The sequence below is a fragment of the Podarcis gaigeae genome, assembly GCF_964106915.1.
Source record: "Podarcis gaigeae genome assembly, chromosome: 5".
Lineage (NCBI taxonomy): Eukaryota > Metazoa > Chordata > Lepidosauria > Squamata > Lacertidae > Podarcis > Podarcis gaigeae.
Genome location: NC_139681.1, coordinates 62,768,988 through 62,793,339, shown reverse-complemented (window position 1 = coordinate 62,793,339; position 24,352 = coordinate 62,768,988). Strand labels below are relative to the sequence as shown.

Genomic DNA, 24,352 nt, shown 5'->3' with positions numbered 1-24,352 from the left:
CATTTGTTCAATTCAAAACTATACTTGCAGAACTTTATTCAAAACAGAACAAAAACATCAGATGCATCCAAATAATTCTACACACTGTCTTGTGCAAGTCCAGCACAAGTTCATCTTCTTAGAAATACAGTTGTACCTTGGTTTTTTAACAGCTTAGTTCACGAACAAATTGGAACTCAAACACCGCAAACCTGGAAGTAGGTATGTCAATTTGCAAACTTTGCCTCAGAAGCTGAACATGTAGCGTGCCTTGGTTTCCGAACATTTCAGAAGTCAAACAGACTTTTGGAACACATTCTGTTTGAAAACCAAGGTACGACTGTAAAAGATACTGTATTTCCAAACAGATGTGGAAACAAGGGTATGTGTCTCCTTACAGCCTCCATTAGCCTGAGGCTGTGTGCTGCTGGAGAGCTTCATTTACATCCTTACTCCCACAGAGCCTGAGAAAAAAAGACTCAGCCACCACCCTTCCAAGATGGAAGGCTATTGAATTGCAAATTCCCCAAGTGTTAGCTACTAGAAAACAACACTTAGGAACTCAGAGTCCTATTCTTTTACTTCAATATAGCCCCATGGAAAAACCCCAAGTTATAGCCTTTGGTAATACACAATGGCATTCTCCATTTCAGTATAAACAATTATACTTACCTGAGACATCACCAGGAGTCAGTAGCCGACGGCAACAGCCTCCCATTATCCATATTGGAGATGAACACTACTTATTTAAATGTATTTAGAAAGACATTTATTTAGAAATAGAAGGTGGCTTGCTTCAGCCCTGCCATTCTCTTCGTTACTCTCACAGGTAGGGAAAACTGCACAGGCTTTTGACATTCCCTAAATGGCGCAAACAGGAACTGTGAGGATAGTTGCAATCTGACAGCATCACCCAGGCACCTCCACTGGCTTCTGCCTGGCAACTTCATCCCTGATGTCAGCCTGCCAACTTCCACCAGCTTTCCCCATGAATATCCACTGGTTCATCCATTCTCTGTGCACCTGGAGGACAAACACCCCCCCCCACACACACACGAAATGCATAATTCCCAATAAGGTCTTATATGGAGGGCAACCTACGCCACTCCTAAAAAGCACCATTTACCTTGACCACATTCAGAACCTCCCATTCACACACACGTTTACTCATCAGTCATTCACATACACACCCAGCTTCAATCCACAAATATCCACACAGCTGCTGTCAACAGGGCTTCCAAAGGTGAATTTCAGCCAGCTTACATACACAAACATCAGCCTTCTTCTGCCTTGTGGCATCCACTGGCTCTCAAATGCAAACTTCACTGGTGTCTACTCACCAACATCTACCAGCTTCTACCAGGTCCACTGCCAGACATCAGCAAACTTCCAACTGTGGGTATCAACTGCCTTTAAGCTGCAATCCCACTCAGCAAGCAAACTTGCCTTCTCATTGCTCCACAGCTGGGTGATCACTCCCATCCATTTGCCAGTTTGTCTCCAACTGGAAGTAGACTGCCCAGTGCTGAATGCCATAGCTGCTGCCCACTATGTTGTCTTCGGGAGGCGGGGAGCTTTTGCCTTGGATTTTCTGTTGGCCCACCTTTATATAGCTACTCAGCTCCCATGTGCTTTTGTGACATCACAAGCATCACAAGCAGTCCCCAGCCAATGGCAGCAGTTGAGGAATCATCATAACCTCTCCAGCCCTCAGCAGTTCAACCGCTTGTTTATTACTCAAAAGATGTATGGCCAGGGAATAGCACCCCATAAATCCAGGGGGGTAGGGTATTTTTCAATGGCTGCACCCCTTTGTGTCAACATCCCAGGTAACACATGCCAGGGAGTGGGGAGTTAAAAAGGGGAACAGAGTGATGAATGTGACTCTTACTTTGTACAGTGGGCTCCGTTCCAGAAATTTCTACACCACCACCTACTCCATCCAGTTACGCAAAAGGCACAATGACATTTAAGGAAACATCCCAACCAGGCAAAAGCACTCAAGGAGGGGACAAGATGTTCTTAAGGCCTCTGTGTGCCATCTCTTAGATTAGGTGTGTGCAGCCTGTAAGCCTCAGCCTAATTAAAAAAATCATCTGCAAGTTCAGACCTCTTGCAAGGACAATCTATCCCCTCGCCAGTAACTTGCTGGGCAGAGTGGGAGAGAGAAAGGGGGAGTAGTGTGGTAGGAAGAGTAAAATGGGACTGCAGCTGAAAAAAGACTGCCTACCTGTCTTAGATTTTGTTGTCCCCGAGAGGGGGCAATGACAATAAAGATATTATTATTATTATTATTATTATTATTATTATTATTATTAGATGGATAAGCTGATGGGAGTTGTCCAAAATTTCTGGAGGGCACTAGGTTGGGGGAGACTGTGCCATACAATGCTGATATGTATATTATTCTATCTTTGGAAATATGGGCTGACTGCACATTATGCAACCTTAATGAAGCTAAGCACATGCGAGTCTCCTAAGTGCCTATATGGGAACCTTCAGAACCCCAAGTTCTATTGAAGAAAGGTGGATTAATGAATAAATAAATGTCCTATTTTTGCCATTCAATTACTTTTTATAACCCAGTTCTACATTTGTTTGAAGGTTGGATCTTGTTTTCTGACAGGTGTTATCCAGGATACCAAACTATTGCTGTGAGTTTATGGTCCTAAGTAGTGTCCTTAGTGTAACAAACGAAGTGGCTTTGTGTCAGAGGACAAGCGAGTGGGGGGGCCCTCCCTCACCTGACTGGTAGTGAGAAAGACAAAGACCAGAGCTGTGTGCCTGTCACCTGGGCTAGAAGCGGGCAGAAGCCAGAGGGTAAGAGCCATGCTTGATTTCTTTGGATTCCAAGGCTGTGACTGTGGGAGAAGCAAGACCTTCTTGAAATGTTGATGCTGAGAGCCCCTCCATCATAGGCTCAGGTTGTGTGTGTGTGTGTGTGTGTGTGTGTGTGTATACTGTATATCTGTAAGCAGTGCTTTTTTTCTTTAAAAATGTTTAGGGGTACTCTCATTTTGACTCAAGAAAATCACCATTTTATAGTTCAAATCAGGAAAAATAAATACAGTAAATAGACAAAAGTACAAAGATTCACAAAATGTTTAGGGGTATGCATACTCCTGCGTTGTCGTCGTCCCCTGAAAAAAGCACTGTCTGTAAGTAAATTGTATATCCTAAAGATACCACTCTCTCCTCTATCCCTCATTCCAAGTGTTATAAGAAAAACTGCTCCCTTTCCCTTATGGGTTTTTCCGTATAGAGTCCTTAGGTGGGTTACCTATCAGTAGGAAAAAACATAAGAGGCAAACCATAGTATATTTAGAAGCAAAGCAGCTAATAAGCCTGATGTTTATTAAAGGAACTGTTGCCTACCCTGTAGTCCAAGACCACCCCCCAAAAACACCATGCGTACATCACAGGTGATCCACAGCAGAAATCTGACCTGCCAGGATACCTGATAATGGTCAATGAATGCATTACCTGGGTAGTCTGACCATTCTTTTGTAATGGATAATACTCTAGGTCCTGAATCTAGGTCACAGGCTCGCCCTATTCATACACATATACGCCCTTAAGACAGGATTTGCTAGCAAAAAGACAATGGGAAGGCTTTCCCCATTTGCTTCCCGTACTGCAGACGAATATTTAATAATAATAATAATAATAATAATAATAATAATAATAATAAATTTTATTTATATCCCGCCCTCCCCAGCCGAAGCCGGGCTCAGGGCGGCTAACAACAATCAACAATCAAACAATCAGATTCTAAAAAACACATTCTAAAAATATTTCATTATAAAAATCAATTAAAATCAAATTAATGGCAACTAATTAAGCAAGATTCTAAGCAGGTTGCCAGAGGAGGGAGTCAGGCTGCACCCTGGCCAAAGGCCTGGTGGAACAACTCTGTCTTGCAGGCCCTGTGGAAGGATGTCAGGTCCCGCAGGGCCCTAGTCTCTTGTGACAGAGCGTTCCACCAGATTGGAGCCGCAGCCGAAAAGGCCCTGGCTCTAGTTGAGGCCAGCCTAACCTCTCTGAGGCCTGGGACCTTGAGGATGTTATTATTTGCAGACCGTAGGTTTCTCTGTGGGGCATACCAGGAGAGGCGGTCCCGTAGGTACGAGGGTCCTAGGCCGTATAGGGCTTTAAAGGTTAAAACCAGCACCTTAAACCTGATCCTGTACTCCACCGGGAGCCAGTGCAGCTGGTATAGTACCGGATGAATGTGATCTCGCAGCGAAGACCCCATAAGGAGTCTCGCCGCGGCATTCTGCACCCGCTGGAGTTTCTGGGTCAGTCTTAAGGGCAGCCCCACGTAGAGCGAGTTACAATAATCCAGTCTGGAGGTGACCGTCGTATGGATCACAGTGGCTAGGTCAGGGCGAGAGAGATAAGGGGCCAACTGCTTAGCTTGGCGGAGATGAAAAAATGCCGCCTTTGTTATAGCTGTAATCTGCGCCTCCATAGAGAGGGAGGTATCGAAGATTACACCCAAACTCTTATTGGACGGTGCTGGCACTAATTGCACCCCCGCAAGAGATGGGAGTTGCCCCCTCAATCCCATATCGTCCCGCCCCAGCCAGAGGACCTCTGTCTTCGAAGGATTTAACTTCAACCGGCTCCCACGTAACCATCCAGCCACAGCTTCCAGACATCTCGCCAGTGTATCGGGGGCCGAGTCAGGATGGCCATCCATCAACAGATAGAGTTGGGTGTCATCGGCATACTGATGGCAACCCAGCCCAAAACTCCGGACAAGCTGGGCGAGGGGGCGCATAAAGATGTTAAAAAGCATCGGGGAGAGAATCGCACCCTGAGGCACTCCACACACCAAGGAGTGGCGCAATGACAATTCCCCCCCCCCGAGCGCCACCCTCTGTCCCCGACCAGAGAGAAACGAGCGCAGCCATTGAAGGACTGTGCCCTGGATCCCCACGTCGGCAAGGCGGTGGTCCAGGAGTTCGTGATCGACCATGTCGAAGGCTGCTGACAGATCTAGAAGAATCAGCAGCCCCGACCCGCCTCGATCCAGCTGCCTACGGAGATCATCTGTTAGGGCGACCAGAGCCGTCTATTTGAGATCTATTTGAGATCATTGGGAGAGTCAAAATGGCTTCAGGATTGCTCTCCCATACTATTTCAGACACATGGTTCATATATTTAGATATGTGTGCATTTATGAGTATTTATTCTATATTTGAGACCTTGAAATTCTTATAAGACAAGGAAACCGAACCCCTGGAATCCCGCAACTCTCAAGACTGGGGTGGCGAGCAAGAGTGTTCACAATAGCAAAGACCAAGGCCGTGAGTTTAACAAGGATCTCTGCAAAATGGCACTGAAACTCAAAACAACGGTGACTGCAAAATAAAACACCGGGGAGACGACCCCCAACCGCTCCGCGCGTGCACACAGACGATACACGCGCAGGTGCTGAACTGGCAGCAGCTACTCGGCAGGGCGATCACTAACGCCGAGCGCCACCAAATATCGCGGGGCAGGCTCGCTTCTCTTCCTAGCGCCGGAAGCTCCGAGCGAGAGAGGAGGAGCGAGGCGGCGGGCGCTCGCTCGCGCGCGGAGGCGGGGCTTCTGTGGCGTCGTCACTTCCTCTGCGGAGAAGGCTCGCGAACGGACGGTTTGGCTGTAGCAACCGCGGTCGGCGTCCAGCGCTGCGAGGCGGGAGGATGAGCGACAGCGGGGAGCAGAACTACGGCGAGCGGGTAATACGCAGAGCCTGCAAGCGCAGCATAAGCGGCCCGCTTGGCGGAGAGACGGAGCCGGGCCTTGTTTTTAGTTCGTTCCTCCCCCCCCCCCCGTCTCCTGCAGGCCGGGCGCGAAAAAAAACTGCCTTTGGGATGAAGGTACACGCGGGGCGGGGGATGAGGAGGCGGGAAGCTGCTTAGCGGCACCCGCTGCTTCTCTCCCTTCCGCCCCCCCCCCCGCCACTTTACCGCGCTGCGTGTCGGTTTGGCGCGAGAAAATGGCCCGCCGTTTCCTGCGAAGCGGTTGCACTCTGACGTAGCGCTCCGCAGCGAGCCCCGCTCCCGGCGCCATCTTGGGGCTGGTGACCCGAATGAGCGCGCCGCCGCGGGGACAAAATGGCCGCGCAGGCCTTAAGAGGAGCGGGGATGCGAGAAGCTCCTTCGTCGCCTCGGCTGCGGCTCCCTCTAGAGAGGTAGAGAAAATGGCAGGGCTCTGGCCCCCGCGATGCTTCAACCCAGGAAAGAGACGCTGTGTCCAGCCCTTTCCGCAGCCTTGCTAACGTACTTGGGACTGTTCCCGGGCGTGCGGAGAGGATAGCTGCACCAGTCTCGATTGGCCTGGATGGCAAAGGAATCGTTCCCGTGACGCTTCTACGTTGAGCTTAGCGGTCGCACTCAGCATTTCACGTGGAACAAATTTCTGGCTATCGAATACCTTCCAGTGTACTTTATTTAAAATAAACAGGCCAAAACCTTAGGGTATCTTAACGAATGAAAACATTTTTTTGCGGTTTGAGCTTTCATGGAGTGAAGTCCACAAAACTTTATGCCATAATAAAGTGCAAAAGAACTTTTCTTCTTCTTCAACAGGCTAACTTGGGTACCCTAAATGCTTATTTAAGGTACTTTTTTGAAAGGGTATTTTAGATTCAGAATAAGTGAAGCATTAGATTTCATTGAGCTAATTGGTCAAAGTGCTGGAATCTGCATTTCAAGTTGCACTGTGCTTTTTAGGTTATATGTGTTGTAATCACCAATAAAGAGCCCAGTCTTGGAATGATATTGCTGAATTTCATGCAGAGGCATAAAAACTTATGTAAGACAATACTTTGAGTGTGTGTATCAAGTGATAATGAGTGATATAGAGATGTCTGTAGCTTTACAGGTTCTCTTGACTGTAGACCAAGGAGCATTTTAGACCCCTGGCTAACGTGGTGGGAAGGAGGTGGGGTTGCCTCTTTGTTATGCCAACTTCCAGTATCACAGCAAATGGGCCCAAGTCAGGTCTGTTGCAATCACACTATCCAGTGGATTCTGTGATGCTTGGCTCCAAAACACCCAACTTTTTTTGAGGAAGGAGGATTACCTTGTGCCGATTACCTTTGAGGATTGTTCTGATTACCACCTTTGGGCAGATGCAGTAGGATATCCCTTCCTGTGATGTTCTCCCACAGGTAGAGAGATACCACTGCTCCATCCACGCCTCCTCAAGCTTGGTGGATTGGATTGTTTTGTGAGTTGGCTTCTGTTGAAAGCTGCATTGTAAAAAGTCACTTTTTTGCTCAGAGGGAATGAGCAAGTGATGGAAGGGGGAGGAACTGAACCCACAAATGCTATGAAAGAAGTAAAATGGCCAAGTATACTTTCAGTTCAAATGTCTAGTCTCTTTTACCATATTAATCTTGCACAAACAGCTGTCAACAGTAAGTCAGTGTGCAATTTAGTAGTGTTATTGGGCATTGCATGACTTGATTGAGACTCTTTCACATGGGAGCTAGTCAGCTGGTAAATTGCTGAAGGTAAAGTTATGATAATTTGTTAACTCTGATCATAAAGAGATTCTATGTATTTCTCAAGACTAGAGTATGGGTGGAAAGCATATGAGGCTCCCACCTTGCAGGTTGGGGTCTGGCCAGTGCCTGGATGGGTGAGTGCCTGGAAGTCACATGTATGCCAGCTTAAGTTCTAGCTGAATCACTGAAGTTTGGGCACTTTCCCTTCCTGTTGAGCTTCAGAGTATGCATGTTCATGTATACACAAAAACAACAGAGCTAGGAAGGAATGACTTAAGGAGAGGAAACCTTTCTAGTTTGTTTGCTTCCCATTTCTGATGCACTTACGCTTGTGTGAGCTATAAATTCCCTCTAACAAAGTGGTTACCTTCCATGCTGAGATGGAGATGGTGAGGTCAGCAAGAAAAGAGAGTATTGCTCAAGGAGTGGTACTGTTTCCATGTTACATTTTTAGGGGTACATCAACAACAAAAACAATTTGTGTGTGCATATGGCAAACATTACAAATTACATTGATCAATGGCTATAGGCACTGGAACTGGCTGTAGCTGCTTTATTTGCAGTAGCACGCACATCTTTTTCCTGCTGATTAATTGTCCTTAAACTACAGTTCAGTTTAAATTGGACCCCATCTAATACTGAATGTAAAGTCTAGTTGGCTTTGTATCTATGTTGTTTTGGTTTTGAGAGACTTGAATGATAATGCAGGTGTTGGGTGGGACAAGGCTGTTAATTGTCACTTGGTTAATTGATTATAGCTGCCATTCAGCCCTGACCATTCTTTTCCTTGGTTAGACTGAATCTTTCAAATGATTGAAACATAGGGCAAAAATGAGTGCAAATAGATTTTTGCTTTTTATTCAAAAGAAGTACAGTGACTGGGGAACTTGGAAAGTAAAGATTACATTCGGAGTATTGTGGGTATGATTACATTAGAAAGAGAATGAGCTTCACGGAAGAGGCACATTCTAAAGAACATTTAGCTTGAAACAAGTCGATTGCTGCTGCTGAGTGGTGGTATTTCAATTTGGGCCACATGGTAGCAATATCACTCATTGTTAAAATGTTGTTACTTCCCTGGAAATTTGAATGGTTCTCGATCTGAATACATTGTTTCTAAAACCGAGTCTATAGCAGAGGCAAACAACTTCACATGCTGCATTTGCTAGTTAAAGGCCTAGGAACCACCATGACCAGGGGTCAGCAACCTTTTTCAGCCATAGGCCGGTCCACCATCCCTCAGACCATGTGGTCGGCCAGACTATATTTGGGGGGGGGGGTGAACGAATTCCTATGCCCCACAAATAACCCAGAGATGCATTTTAAATAAAAGGACACATTCTACTCATGTAAAAAGACGCTGATTCCCGTTGGGCCAGATTGAGAAGGCGATTGGGCTGCATCCAGCCCATGGGCCTTAGGTTGCCTATCCCTGATCATGACCAAGACTTCACTGTGTGACAGTTTCTACTCCTTGGAGTAGCAGAAAAGGAAGAACTGCACTTTAACCTGACTGCTGGTAATTCAGTTACCATTACCTCAGGCAAGAGATTACTGTGGGAAGGGAGTGTGTAAGTGGCAGAAGGAACATGGAAAGTAAGAATGAAGTACAGTCATACCTTGGTTGTTGAATGGAATCCGTTTGACTTCCGAAAATGTTCAAAAACCAAGGTGCAGCTTCTGATTGGCTGCAGGAGCTTCCTGCACTCAATCGGAAGCCGCGTCAGACGTTTGGCTTCCAAAGAATGTTTGCAAACCAGAGCACTCCCAGATTTGCTGTGTTCAGGAGCCAAAACAGACGAGTACCAAGGCGTTCAACAACCAAGGTATGACTGTATAGGAGTTGTTCATATGGTGAAGATACAGTAAACGATTTAGCCACTAGACTGGATTTGTAGACTGGAGTAAATACACAAGATTGAGTAACTTGAGATGGCACAATAGGAATGTTGTGCAAGAAGTTGCACATCTGCCTGAGTGATTAATGCTTTGAAGTTGTGTCTTGATCTGTATGAATGGGGGGTTGTTGTGGAGGAATCATAGGTTCAGTTCACCTTTCAAGAATTACAGGAAGAAAGGTTTGGCTAAGAATTGGGTGATTGAGCCAATACCTGATGAAGGATAAGGAAGAGCTTGCAATTTAATAAGACTTGATTGCTGATATAAGAAATATTTATGCATTAAAGGTAAAGGTAAAGGTACCCCTGCCCGTACGGGCCAGTCTTGACAGACTCTGGGGTTGTGCGCCCATCTCACTCAAGAGGCCAGGGGCCAGCGCTGTCCGGAGACACTTCCGGGTCACGTGGCCAGCGTGACATCGCTGCTCTGGCGAGCCAGAGCCGCACACGGAAACGCTGTTTACCTTCCCGCTGGTAAGCGGTCCCTATTTATCTACTTGCACCCGGAGGTGCTTTCGAACTGCTAGGTTGGCAGGCGCTGGGACCGAGCAGCGGGAGCGCACCCCGCCGCAGGGATTCGAACCGCCGACCTTTCGATCGGCAAGTCCTAGGCGCTGAGGCTTTAACCCACAGCGCCACCTGCGTCCCGATTTATGCATTAACTGAACGTCAACTAAGTAGTGTGTGCTTTGACATGTAAGTTGATGTTTTCCAGAATATGCCTTGTGTGCCATTCTGCCATAAAACTAATTCACCCTATCTTCTCCAGGCAAGAGGACTAGAAAAGAAAAGAAATGGAGGGATTTGCCCGTTAACCTTTCCAATCAGAAAGGGTAGTTCTGTGGGCTCACTTAAATCATCAGAGCAATGTAGGGAATAGAGCAATCCACATCCATTCTTGCAGAATACAAATCTATACAGTGGGAAAATAACTCCCATATTGCAGAAATGATGCATCTATGAACCATTTTCTTGCTACATCATATCTTGGCATTCCTGTGCTACCTTAACCATTTTCAGTGGTGTTTGAACAGGAGAATATGTGCATAGTATTTTAAAAGGAAATTGTATTAACGATAATAGTGTTGTTATAATGGGTGGCTGGTAGTATTTTGTTGTTTGGATTTTTACATTCTGTTGGAAGCCCCCCAGAGTGCTGTGTCAAGCCAGTCAGATGGGTGGGATACAAATAAATTATTATATTTCATTTTATATGTTTTGCTTTTTTGTTTAAATCATACTGTTTAGAGTTGTGGGAATCACTTAATTTAAAATCGTCTTTCCTTTTCTTTGGAGTTGTTCCCATAATAATGTCACTGGCTAGAAACCTCCAAAGATCATGATGCTTGACTTCTAGATCTAGGGAATGTTAGTTGCTTATCAACCCATTATACTTATTGTAGTGAACTCAGATTCTTTATTTGAGTAGCCAATTTGTAGTTGAATAGATTTCCCAGCAGTGGGAAATTACAAATAAAAGAGGATAGATTGTTTTGGTCAATATGATTTCAAGTCAAGTATTCAGCTTTTATATTTTCTGCACAAGCATTTCTACTAATTAAAATTTTGAGACTGCATATTCTGCATGATGGTAACAATCTCTACTCAAACAATCCAATAGCTATTGCACAGTGTAGATTTCCTTAGGACAGCAATGTGAAACTTGAGGATTTCTGTTTTCTTGTGTCCATATACATTGAAGAAAAAATTTCTTGCTTAAGTGTCCAGCCTATGTCATGAAAATAGTTACCTGAGGACAAGGTTGTGGTTTGTCCCCATCCCAACACATTTCGTTTCAGAGGAAGTCCATAATGTGTTCTTATAGTTTACGCTATTTTAAGAATTGGGTTTAGAGGTTGTTAAAATACACCATCTAATTGCATATTATGATAATGCATTGTTTTAATTTTCCTTAGACTTCCTTTGATAGTACATGTGCATCTAGTATGTTGTTCATCAGTGGTTTTGTCAGTAAAATCTTACTACTCTATCATCATCCCATATGTTTTAGGATTTGGGGGCCATTGTCATATGTAGAAAAAATTAATAATATTTAAGCAGTAACCAATTAAGTAGCTCCATTAGCCCAAGGATTTCAATTTGTACAACAGAACCTCTTTCTACTCACACCATCTCCGCCCTACGCTCTTCCCACATCTGCTTCATATGGTGGAGGTGGGGACTCAGAACAGATCTGGAGGTGGGAAGGGAGAGGGAGAGGAAGTTCAGTTGGCAACCAGAAGTCATTCAGCTAATAGAACTACTTGATTGGATAGTATCCTTTTACTACTAAGACAGTTCATCCCTACTGTTAACATGGAAGCTCTCAGAATTCCATAAGAAATAGAATCTGTGAGCACAGAAACATTCTAGTAAGTGCAGAAGTGTTTTCAGTTGTGCAAAGTTCAAAGGTTAATAAAACATTAGCATAAACTAGAGTTGTTATTGTAACAAGATAGAATTCTCCATTTCTTCATTGTTGTAGAGGTTAGGGTACAGTCTACTTACTATAACTTGCAAATATAGGCTTGTTAATGAATGAAGTATCTTAAATTATTTTTTGAAACCTGGTTGGTATGGCTTTTCAGTAGTTCTATATGCTAAAAAGAATAACACCAAACTTGAGCAGAGGTATGTAAATTGAGTTTGGGACATACTACTAATTTCTTAATGTTTATGTGAGGAATGGCACATGGAGTTCGTGGAGTTTTGGTGTTGTAGTCTAAGATCTCATTTCAGTGGTTACACATTAATTTTGAAGTAGGAATAACTAGCACATTCATAGCTGGTCAATCATTTTTCATTGAATTGCCATCATTTGAAAAAGAAAGTCATACTAGAACTGCATATCTAGTTAAAATAGTGCAAACACATAGCATTTTTTCTAGTTTCAGTCTTGGCACTAGATATCTATCCTGGAGTTTTAAATATTCTTCATCCTGTTCTTTTTTTATTAAGGTTAATGTTGAAGAAGGAAAATGCGGAAGTCGCCATTTGACAAGTTTTATAAATGAGAATTATTTGAAGCTCAGGAATAAGTGAAGCTGAAATTTGAAAAAAAAGAAAGTGAATGCATGCTAATTATCAGACCAGAAGTCCCACTTATAGAATATTGAGCAATTTGTGTGAAGTGGGGAAGATGAAAGAAGTCAGAATTTGAAACGGAAGAATGAAGAAAAGAAATAAAAATGAAGTTAAGATAAGAAGTAATCTGGAATCTGAAAGCACTACGCTAAGTAATTACTAGTCTGTTTATGTGTCCCTGTATATTTTGCTAAACATGCATGCATTATTTGTTTAATAGAAAAAACATGCAGGTTTTAAAAAAATAAGTGCTTAACAGGTGCAAAAAAACCATAAATCTAGGCAGTTCTAATGGCAACTGCCCGGACACATAATGGAGACACAGATCATTAATGTTTTTGATACCTTTTACCAGAGCTTGTTTAGAATAAAGTACTGGAGAAGTAGCATTCAAATTAAACTAAACTATTTTTTTTTCTACACGCAGGAGTCCCGTTCCGCTTCCAGAAGCGGAAGCGCTCACGGTTCCGGCAAGTCTCCAAGACACTCACCTGCTAGATCTAGGTCCAAGGAAGGTTCAAGGCGATCTAGGTCAAAGTCTAGATCAAGATCTGAATCTCGGTAAGCCAGTCTGGAGGAAGAGGTTGGTGTGTCTAAAAACCTTGCTGTGTTTTATCTATAAGAAAAGCAGTTTTGGAGACAACTGTAAGTTGATGTGGATTTTGTGTGTGGTGCAATTATAGACTAGATTATTAGGTTGTAGCCTTGTCTAGCCTGAAGACACCATTGCAGCAAGGAGTTGTTGTAAAGCTTTCTGTGGAAAGCGGCCTCTTTCAGCAATAGTCTCAGCAAGCATATGGCTGTTTTGTAGGGGCATGGCATAGGCCGAGCCTATTAGCCGTTCTCTTACCCTGCTATTTAAGACTACATTGGGTATCTACTGTTATATTCTTGTATTGATACTTCTTCATGTGGAATCTTTCCCTGGCATTAGTTGAATAACCAGTATTTCAAAAAGTATTTCTGACTCCCAGATGAAGCACTTTTAGAAACCTGTTTCTATTTGCTTGCAAACTTTCAGTTAAGCTTTGTATATCTATTCTAATGGAATTTGCTCAGATAGATATTCTTGCAGGAAATTTTGGTTTGGCTACTGTAAAACACAGAGAATCTGTATATAACGAAAGCAGGGCTTGGCACAGTCACTGCATGGCTGAAATCAAACAGGCTGAGACTCAATGTGCATACCAACATTTTGATTTAAATAATCTGATAGGAATCTATAGCTCTGCATTTTTACTCTAAACTTCACTGCCTCTGCATTAAGGTCTTCAGCACAGGCCCTGTTACACATCTCACCTTCATCAGAAACTTGATGTTCACAACAAAGGACGGGGTTTGGGTTTTAGTGTTCTGATTATTAAAATCCCTTCTTACCATTGACTGTCAGATGTTTAGTGAAGGCCGCATTGATTAGTTGTACCCCAGACTGGCACTTATTAAGACTAAAAATACAGTAGACATAGAAACTTTCATCTTTGACGCCTGTAGTTCAGCATAATCTTAGTTTTCATATTTACAGATCCAGATCAAGGAGGAGTTCTCGCAGACATTATACGAGGTCACGCTCACGTTCTCGATCCCATAGGAGGTCAAGAAGCAGATCTTACAGCCGCGACTATCGTCGCCGACACAGTCACAGCCATTCTCCTATGTCTACTCGGCGGCGTCATGTTGGCAACAGAGTAAGGCTGGGATGGCAGCAGTTGACCAGAGATAATTCAGCTGTGTGTGTCTTTGGAGGTTCTAAAGTTTTCAAATTACCCAGAAATCATGTAAAAGTTTTAAGTTGATTTATAATATGTCTCACAAATGGTATTTAAAATGTTTGGTGGATTTCACTGTGGGCATAGATGGCATTTGTACTAATATTTGTGCATGGTTAAACCTGAACTTGTATGTTTAAGATTATTATTCCACTGCTTGAGAAACCTTTAAGCTAAGCTTTATTCTAATTTATTTTGTTTCAGTGTGCAGAATTTGGCACTTCCCCCTAAGAATGGTGTATTTTGTCTAGATTAGCTAGTTATGACATAATGGCTGGGTTGATATTTATAATTCAGTGCAGGTAAAATAATGGTTACATAATCAGTTCCAGTGTGTTGTATTGCATTTTGCAGGGCTTTCTTTAGAGGTAGCAGAAAGTGCTTCCTTTGAGGGAGCTCTTGAAATTTACACATTAGGGTAAACTTCAGTCCCCTGACATTCTCCAGCAGCTCCTCAGGGGACACGAAAGATTGCATTGGGGAGGATGGTCTTAGAAGCCCCAGAGTGCAATTAGAATTATCTTAATTGGATTCTTCTCATAGCAACTTTTACTAAATGGATTACCTGTTCTAGAAAAATGTTAACGACTGCAATTGGTCTTACAGGAAAAAGCAAGGGGTGAGATGGCTAAAAATAGCTTTATCATGTATAATGACATAAGAATCCAATGTCTCTATTCAGACCAGGTCTCTCCATGGTTTTAAGTTTGGTAATAAGTTGCAATTCAGCAACTTCTCTTTCCAGTCTCACCTCTTGCTTTTTCCTGTGAGACCAATTGCAGTCGTTAACAGTCCTCAACAGGTTTAGCACACCTATCAGCCAATCACCCATTCCCACCACCCTTCTGAGTAATTCCCCACCCTCTCACTATATACAGTGGTGCCCTGCAAGACGAATGCCTCGCAAGACGGAAAACCCGCTAGACGAAAGGGTTTTCCGTTTTGGAGGCGCTTCGCAAAACGAATTTCCCTATGGGCTTCCTTCGCAAGACGAAAGCCCATATGGAAATCTCCGGGACAGCGGGGAAGCGCAGCGCGTCTTCCCCACTGTCCTCGGACCTCCTCTGAAGGCTGGCGGTGGGGCGGAGAGACCTTCTCCCCGCGCCAGCCTTGGGATGGCTGTCCTGAAGACTTGCGGTGGGAGGAGGGTTTTCCTTCCCACCGCCAACATTCAGAATGCTGTTCTGAATGTTGGCGGTGGGGAGGAAAAACCCTCCTCCCACCGCAAGCCCCGGGAACAGAGGAGAAGCGCTGTGCGCCTTCCCCTCTGTTCCCGTACCTGTGCTGAAGGCTTGCGGTGGGGAGAAAACCCCTTCTCCGCACCGCCAGCCTGGCAAGCGGTCTCCATAGGAACGCATTAATTGATTTTTAATGCATTCCTATGGGAAGCCGTGCTTTGCAAGACGAAAAACTCGCAAGAAGAAAAAACTTGCGGAACGAATTAATTTCGTCTTGCGAGGCACCACTGTATAAGGTGACTTCTGTTTCAGTGTATCTGAAGAAGTCTGCATGCACACAAAAGCTCATACCAATAACAAACTTATTTGGTCTCTAAGGTGCTACTTGAAGGAATTTTTTTAATTTGGTTTTGACTATGGCAAACCAACATGGCTACATGTAAGGAGAGATTTACATTATTTTAGGGAAATAAGATATTAAACCCAGAAATGCTCCTTGACCAAAACCAGTAAGCCATAGAAGACACTGTACAGAGGCTAAAGGGTTGTCATACATGAGAAATCATAGCTTGTCCCGTGTACAAGCCCCACCCCGGGTTTTGTTTATGCTCTCTAAGTAAACCTGTATATGAATGAGACTTTGAGTGCATCAGCCAGATATGAAGTACAGTGGTACCTTGGTTTTCAAACGTAATCCATTCCAGAAGATGGTTCAAGTTCCAAAATGTTCGAAAAGCGGAAGCCTCGATACAGAAAACTCAAAACAGAAGCTGCGTTTCCTGTTGCGGCATGTTTGAAAACTGAGGCATTTCTTTCCGGATTTTCGGTGTTTGAGTTCTGAAACATTCGACTACGGAGGCATTCGAAAACCGAGGTACCACTGTATAAGACTGCCTGGAACTTAACAACATTTTGATTTCCTTTTTTCTACCTTCTCTTCTCTCATGAGAAAAGAAAATGAAGGGACACTGGAATCCTACCCAGCAGGGTAGCCCTTAGGCCTGTTAGAGCTTTCTGAATTTACTGGAATAACATTTTTATATTGTATCCCATAGCATTTAAACAATTTTGGGGGACATCTTGAATTCTTATGAAAACTCCTTCTTTTTTAAAAAAACCAGGCAAATCCCGACCCAAACTGTTGTCTTGGTGTGTTTGGATTAAGCTTGTACACAACAGAAAGGGACCTGAGAGAGGTATTCTCCAAATATGGCCCAATTGCTGATGTTTCTATTGTATATGACCAGCAGTCCCGACGTTCTAGAGGATTTGCCTTTGTGTACTTTGAAAGTGTTGATGATGCTAAGGAGGTAAGTGAGTGTCTGTCTTCTAAAATATTTCATTCTTTTCTAAAGCCCATGCTAATAAAGTGTTTAACATTTCCCAACATCAGTAGGCTTTGAATCAAGAAAGTGATTTAAGGTACCTACTTTTGCAAACCATGCATTTCCTGAACAAGGGTGGATCCTAATCAGTTGCTGTAACTATACAGTTTTGAGTTGATTGCTCATTTTTTTATGGTCACGCAAGCCATGTGCCTCGTTGCATTATGTCTCATTTTTATCTGTATCCTGTCCTCCCTTCTAGCAGCTTAGCACAGCATGCATGTTTTCCTTCATATTTTATCATTGCTACAACCCTGGATAGGCTAAGACAGTGGATTTCAACCAGTGTGCCGTGGCACCCTGGGGTGCCTTGAATGATGGTCAGGGGTTTTGTGGGCAGCATTGGCCTCTGTTCCTCTTGCCTTCCCTCCCTTCCTCTTGTGTCTCTGCTTCCCAAAGGCTTGCACAGCTGTTTGTTGCAGCAGCTCTGCCCACAAGCTCACCAGCTGAATGGTGCCTCTAGGGCTGCCCAGGGGGTGGTTCCCAGGCCCCTCTGGGGCAGTGTGAGGAGGCACCTCTCTTTGGGGTGGGGGGTCAGCTCAGAGACCCAAGGGCAGCAGCTGCAGCTGCCCAAAGGGACTCCCAAGTAGTGGGGAGAGGAGAGGAGGCTGAGGGAACCCTCCACAAGGAAGGGTGTACAAAAAATTAACTAGTTGCTTGGTGGTTCCTTTCAAACTCTCCAGTACTACTGCTGCTGTTATTAACAGGGCTGTGCTAAACCCAAGTGAAATAGCACCTTGCCTAGAAATGGTCACTATATATCAGGGCTTCTTTTCCTACAGGCCAGGTGGAATGCAGTTCTTGGGTTGTCTTCTTGGGTGTCCTTCATTTATATAGATTTTCATTTATATAGATTTTTATGTAACACATTTCAGATGTCCAGATCTCTTCATGAACATTCATTCTTAGTAGTAATCCTTAGAGCAACCCCATAAAGAAGGCCAGTTCTCATTGCTTGGTTGTTGTATATATGTATATATGACACAAATAAGATTTGAACAGGGGGCATTTCAGATCACAGTCCCAGTCACTACTTTTCACCAGACCTTCCCCGGTATACACCAGAAAACTTAATATACTCATGAAAATCAGAGGAGGCTGGTTTGTGATTTGGTGGGGGTTTTCTGCATAAGTATTCTTACTAACGCAGTTTTGATAAGAAAAGAGTTGAGATTTCCAGATGCAGTATTCTGCATTCCACATAGTTCTGCTCCATGGGCTGCATGGTGGAACCTCAGCTTTACCAGTTTACATTCCTTGCATGAGCAAAGGTGGAAAACCATTGTACCGAAATCATGGGCATTTCAAAAGTTCATATAAATGGAGTTTACCTGCTGTTTAGGTTGTGATTTGTCCTCGTCCAGATTATCTGAAACAGTAAACAGAAATTTCACTCATTATATTTGCATGGCATGCATGTAAGTAGGCATACTATACATGTGTAGTGACATCCTGTGTCCAGAGTGCATGTATGTCCCATTTGCTGCTCATCTCTTTTAAAATGTATGTGAGCAGTGACTAGGAAACAACAAGGTGCCTGCTTCTGTGAACAGTGCATCTATTTTATGTAACCAACTCTGGTCATAACTAAAACTGCAGTGCAGTGTGGTATGTATTTAGAATAGTTTCAAAATAGAAATGAGCATGACTAATTTTTCCTAGTGCAGTAAATAAAGACTTGTACCTGGTAAAATACCTTTCCAGCCATGCAAGTAAGTTTGTTCTTAACTTGTTTTTGATGTGAATTAAATTGGATTCAGAACAACTTTATTCTACAATTTTAAAAAAATTCAACTCCTATAGGCAAAAGAACGTGCTAATGGAATGGAACTTGATGGAAGAAGGATCAGAGTTGATTTCTCAATAACAAAAAGGCCTCACACACCTACTCCTGGAATATACATGGGGAGACCTACTTAGTAAGTTGTTGTAACTATATTGAATCTAGAAATAATCAGAGTTAACTTTATTTTTAATATTGAAAACCCGGATTTCAAATAAGAGTATCACCTGTATTTTATTTGTGCTATGTATTAGCATGTGGGAATTTAAAATTTGGGCAGTTAAAATATGAATCTGGATTTCTTCACTAAAGAGCAGGATTTAGACTAGTTGTATAGCTTCCAGAAATTCGGAAGGCATGTTAACTTCTTGTTGTCTCTTAACACTTGCAAGGTTCTTTACAAAAGTTTAAAAACAATAGTCCCTGTCCCTGAGACTTATAATCTAAGCAGGGGTCCCCAGTCGTCTTGGGCCATTGGCACATTTGGACTGTCATGGGCATCATAAAATACCCATTTCACAGGGGGGGAAATGGTGGTGCTTAGAAACCCCCCCAAAGCAAAACACCTACACTACCACAAATTGAAATAAGCCACAGTTAAAAAAGCAAGATGCCCAACCAGCCAAAAAATCCCTAAAACTAAAACAAGAGGCTCTTGGTGGGCACTTGGGTGGTGTAGTGTCTAAAAGTGCTATGGTGCAGCCAGCATGGATTCCTGTCAAAGCAGGGTCTCTTTCTCCCCCTGTCTCATACAGAGCATCTGGAAATAGATGGATGAAGGGGACCAGATGGCATTTGGCACACCAGTGAAAAATGCTTTGCATGCACTCTGCTCTGCTTTCCTACTAGATGTTTCACCCAGTATTTACTTCCTGTGTTGTATACCTATATATGGTGTGTTTCCTTACAGTGGAAGTTCCCGACGGAGAGATTACTATGACAGAGGTTTTGAGAGAGGAGGCTATGATGACCGTGACTATTATAGCAGATCATACAGGTAAGTCTACTTTTTGCCGATTATTACTTAATGAGATTGCATGAATCCTTTAGAACAGGGGTGGGAAAGCTGCCCCCTTACAGTGATGATGGATCCCAACTCCTGTCAGTCCCAGCCATCATGGCCATGGTCAAGGACAATTGGAATCAGATTCCAGCAACATCTGGAGGGTCACGTTTCCCATCCCTGCTTTAAAGTATAACATTTTATTCTGTAATTGTGAGTTCCAACAATGTCAGTCTATTTCGGTCCTTGTTGCTTTCAAAATCCTATTGGCATCCATATCCAGATATGGGCTTAAAAGCACTGGGGAATACATTTCTCCATCATACTGGTACTCCACTACCAGGAAATGACTGACTGGAACAATTTTCAAGGTTGAAAATTTACTGCATCTGTAATATCCTAGTCTTGATGTGACATTTAAGTTTTTTTGACATGGTTACAGCATTTAAGTATTTTACGTAAGACGTGACTTGACCAATAATCCCAAATATCATTTGTGAAATTCAGTAAATAAAAGTGCAAAAAATGGTTCTGCTTTTGTCTTTGCAGAGGAGGAGGTGGTGGTGGAGGAGGTGGTGGCGGAGGAGGAGGAGGATGGCGAGGTGCCCAAGACAGGGATCAGATGTACAGGTATGCTGCAAAAATATTTAATGCCTTTTTATTTTTTAAAAAAATACACAAATATTGCTGAAATGACCTGCTTGAGTAATGTTTAGAAAACCTGGGGAAATGGTACCTCCAAAACCAATAAAGCAGGTTGATGCTGAGGAAGTTAATATTTGTTAAGCAGCACAGCTTCTGGAAACACCCACCTTTTATAAGCATTCAATGTAGTCAAGATTTACATTTAGAAAAGTATTGTTTGTACTAAGGAATTATCAGTGAGGAAGTATAATCATTGCGAAGACTTCAGTGGGAAAGTGTACCACAGAACATTTGAGTCCAGAAGTCAAAATCTAGCTTCAGATAAAGATAGAGATTGATCTTGCATTCATTTTGAATATATTTTTGTCTGGTCCATAGTAGTAGCATGCCCTATATTGTCTGATTTAAATTAACTTCAAAAATGACAGTGACTAACTTTAATCAGATAATTTACTCCAAGAACAAGTCTCTTAAGACATTTCTGTGCCATCAAGCCTTTGCAGCTGCTTGATTTTTACTATGACTAACCACCACCTTTAATGGTTATTTGTATTTTTAAAAATTTCATTCATTCATTTTAGACATGTATCCCATCTTGATATGCTCTATGATAGTATAAAATTAATTATATAAACAAACAGTTATCTCATATGGAGATGCTTTTGGGGGGAAAAACAACAACCCCCTATTGCATAGATCAGTCTTAATGTTTCCATGTTCATTCACCAGTATGTCTCATTGGCATGCTATTTAAGGATGATCTGAATATCCCAACTGCATTTGCAATGGCTTTAATATTTGACATAAGAACAAGCAGATTTCTTACTAGAAAGGGAGCACCGGAATATACTAGTTTCTAACTTTTTTAATGCAGTTTTTTCTTGTGTAAGTGTTGGACTGTAAAACAAATGTATAACACAGTAAAGTCCATGTTCTGGTATCTAGTTGGTATACTTAGTGTGCATGAAATACAAAGGGTACGGGTGACAAAACTAGAACAAGTTGTGTATGAACATCTGTAGTGTAAGTAAACTTAAACCATCATCATTGCTATATTCTCTGCAGGCGAAGATCTCCATCTCCCTATTACAGCAGGGGGGGCTACAGATCTCGCTCCCGGTCTCGATCCTATTCGCCTCGTAAGTCACAAGTTAAATATACTAATATTGTGCAGTTAAGTTTTTCTAAACTTAGCTAATACTTCCATTAAAATAAAAAATATGTAAGCTTGGATTCTTTGAGTAGTATTCTGCAAACAGAGTGCTTTAGCTACATAAGGGAGAAGGCAACACTTGTCAATTCCTCCTGAAGCCCCTTCCCCCCAAAAAACCCATAGCCTTGGAGGATTGAACTTTCCTGAACATAATGGAAGGTAGCATGGATGACGTGTGGGAATTGGTGGAAATCACCTCATCTCCCACCAATAGGAACCACCATATCAGACACCTTGCCACTCCCCGAAGAGCAAGTCTGGATCCAAGCCATTTGATTTACATGGGGAAGTACTCGTGATCATTGAACTGTTTTTTTTCCTGCTGCCCCCAAGCGTCCAGCTTTTGAATTAACAGTGTATGTAGACTTACCGTATTTTTCGCCCTATAGGACGCACTTTTTCCCCTCCAAAAATGAAGGGGAAATGTGTGTGTGTCCTATGGGGCGAATGCAGGCTTTCGCTGAAGCCTGGAGAGCGAGAGGGGTCGGTGCGCACCAACCCCTCTCGCTCTCCAGGCTTTGCGGACCTCTCCACAAGCAGCGGGAGCGCTCCCTCTCCACAAGCAGCGGGAGCGCTCCCGCTCCTTGCGGAGAGTTGCCTGCGTGCGCTGAGATCAGCACGTCCAGGCTTCGCAGACCTCTCCGCAAGCAGCAGGAGCCAGCGCTGGGCTCCCACAGCTTGCAGAGAGCTGCCTGTTTGAGGGCTGGGGTCGGGGGAAGCTCGGGCCTCCCCAGCCCTGCGCCTGGGGGGAGGAATAATTCCCCCCCCCTTTATTTCCCCCCAAAAAACTAGGTGCGCCTTATGAGACGGTGCGTCCTATAGGGCGAAAAATATGGTAGTATACAGAAATGGAACCCACCCAGGTTTCTAATGGAGCTCTCAATCTCTTTACTTTCAGGTCGCTATTGAAGTGTGAAACAAAGAACTTTGTAGCTACAGACAGTGCATTGAGATTGCAATCTTGTGGACAATACTTTGTTACTTTTGTTCAAGTCTAATAGTGCCTAGTGAATAGGTGACTTTTACACCTTTTATGGAGACTACTTTTGGTGAAGTTTTAAAATGCTGTTTCATTCTGCATATTTGTGTAGTTTGTGCTTTGTTCAAAGTTATGTTTTGAGAACAGTATGTCTTCTGCATGTGTTTTAGTCTGAACTTTGCAGAAGGGTTTCTATTTCCAAAGTTCTTCGTTCAGTTTTTGGTTTTTTTTTACAGTTTCCAAGGTATTTTGAAGAACAAAACCTGTGTAATATGCTTTGAAATGGTGGCATAATAAAGTTTTTTTTTTAACTTACTTTGAAGCCCATATCTCCTACTTAGCCAAAGTTTGAGTCGGAGAAAGAATAAAACCTTTACCAAATTCAGAGCAGTATCCAAAATTCTGTACCCCAAACCTTTCTCAAATACTTTCTGTAATATGAAGTATGAATAAAAATCCACATTGTAACTTGTTATTTCTGTAAGTAGGTTAAGCTTTTCATATTAGCAGATGTAAGTGCTGGAAACTTGTGATAAGGAACGTGTATTTTATGATATAAAGGTGATCTGGAAATTCAGTTGTTAAAACAGTTTTCAAAACAGTCCCTAAATTGTTTGCATTCCATGTCCATTAATGTGGAATTATTCCCCTAGGAGCAAAGCTGACTAAACAGTTCTTGTGTTGTATTTAAGGATATGTTTGCGGGGGGATGACTTCAAGCTCATCAGTTTTTAAAAGCTGCATTAATAGTTCACATGCACTTAACATGCAATAGTGTATTGTGTATTTCACAGGTGCTTCATTTTGAATCCTCCTGTTTATGTGGGAGCTCTTATTTCAGTGCTATCAAATGTATAGCTTTATTACACAAAATAAAAGCCCCAGTAAAATAGGTTCATCTCCATTTCTCACCCATCTTATCCTCTGAAATCAATTTTTAGAATTGAGGAAACTACTTTAGACATTATCAGTACCCAGTTGCTGGGTGACAACAAATATGTGCTCCTGAGAGCTTGAGAGTTGCACACAGTTAAACATGAGAAATGTTAAACTCTTAACTCTGAACCAGGCATTTAAATAACTTACCTGCTGGCCTTTTAATTTACTGCAAAGCCCTATTTTTAAAACTAAACAAGACAGTTTCACTACCAGGTGAGTTAGCCTTCAACGCATAGTACTTTTCTCTCCCGATAAATGCTATACAATTAAAATCTTGGATGCAGCCCATGTTAAAGGCATGGTGGTTAAGTGTCATCGCATAAAGTGATCTGTTTGTTATACTTAGTAAGAACATTAGCTATATAGGCATCCTTTTTCTTTTGTTTTTACATGGTAGATGAATGACATTCTGGGTTTAAAGAATCTGTAAAAATAGGGAATGAGCTTTACACTTTAAACCAGCAGCCAAACTCTTCTCCATTGGGGCAGGGGGGACTAGATACATACCTAATTGCAGTATCCAGAGATGTAATTTAAAAGCTATGTGACACATTAAGACAAGATCTACTGTGGTATAAGATTTATGTGAACTAGAACCACTCACATTACAGGTTCTTTAAGTGTCAGTGCACTTCGCCTGTTATGTCTGTCGGAATATGCAACTGAGGATATACATTGTAGATGTGGTAGTTCGTTCTGGTCCACAAAAGGTTACATCACAGGAGTTCTAGTTGGTTTGTGGTCAGCAGTTAACATGTTTATTGTGTGGTAAAGCTGGCCAATTTTAAAACAGGCCTGATCTTCTGACTGACTGAATAAAAATAATACAGTCAAACCTCGATTGTCGAACGTAATCCGTTCTGGAAGCCTGTTTGGCTTTCAAAATGTTTGACAATCTAGGTGTGGCTTCCGATTGGTTGCAATAGCTTCCTGCACTCAAGCAGAAGCCACGTTGGACGTTTGGCTTCCAAAAAATGTTCAAAAACTGGAGCATTTACT

The 24,352-nt window shown here is 42.8% G+C and overlaps 1 protein-coding gene and 1 long non-coding RNA gene across 8 annotated transcripts; both read left to right on the top strand.

The window, feature by feature from the left end:
- Positions 1-1,699: 1,699 nt before the first annotated feature.
- On the top strand, positions 1,700-22,882 carry TRA2B (transformer 2 beta homolog). Of its 7 annotated transcripts, none has more exons than XM_083741958.1 (10): positions 1,700-1,808; positions 12,337-12,614; positions 12,890-13,023; positions 13,985-14,147; positions 16,528-16,716; positions 18,595-18,710; positions 19,485-19,571; positions 20,127-20,207; positions 21,288-21,361; positions 22,334-22,882. In XM_083741958.1, exons 4-10 carry the CDS (start codon positions 14,115-14,117, stop codon positions 22,342-22,344), a joined length of 591 nt encoding a protein of 196 aa, XP_083598084.1. In that variant the 5' UTR covers positions 1,700-1,808; positions 12,337-12,614; positions 12,890-13,023; positions 13,985-14,114; the 3' UTR covers positions 22,345-22,882. The 7 variants fall into 7 exon arrangements, with proteins under 7 accessions (XP_083598084.1, XP_083598080.1, XP_083598078.1 ...); XM_083741953.1 differs by lacking the exon at positions 1,700-1,808 and adding an exon at positions 5,552-5,705 and having other exon boundaries at positions 12,337-12,571; positions 13,985-14,237; XM_083741955.1 differs by lacking the exon at positions 1,700-1,808 and adding an exon at positions 5,553-5,705 and having other exon boundaries at positions 12,337-12,571; positions 13,985-14,189.
- Positions 20,217-20,904, top strand: LOC310846036. Its single transcript, XR_014565105.1, has 2 exons — positions 20,217-20,458; positions 20,491-20,904. It is a non-coding gene; the product is annotated as an uncharacterized lncRNA (long non-coding RNA).
- Positions 22,883-24,352: the final 1,470 nt, after the last annotated feature.

What these genes read in the sequence shown, in the direction of transcription:
- TRA2B (XM_083741952.1), top strand. Translation starts at nt 5,670, where the DNA reads ATGAGCGACAGCGGGGAGCAGAACTACGGCGAGCGG. An exon ending in AGATCAAGATCTGAATCTCG is followed by an intron (nt 13,024 to 13,984) that starts GTAAGCCAGTCT and finishes TCATATTTACAG; the next exon opens with ATCCAGATCAAGGAGGAGTT. An exon ending in GACAGGGATCAGATGTACAG is followed by an intron (nt 20,208 to 21,287) that starts GTATGCTGCAAA and finishes TATTCTCTGCAG; the next exon opens with GCGAAGATCTCCATCTCCCT.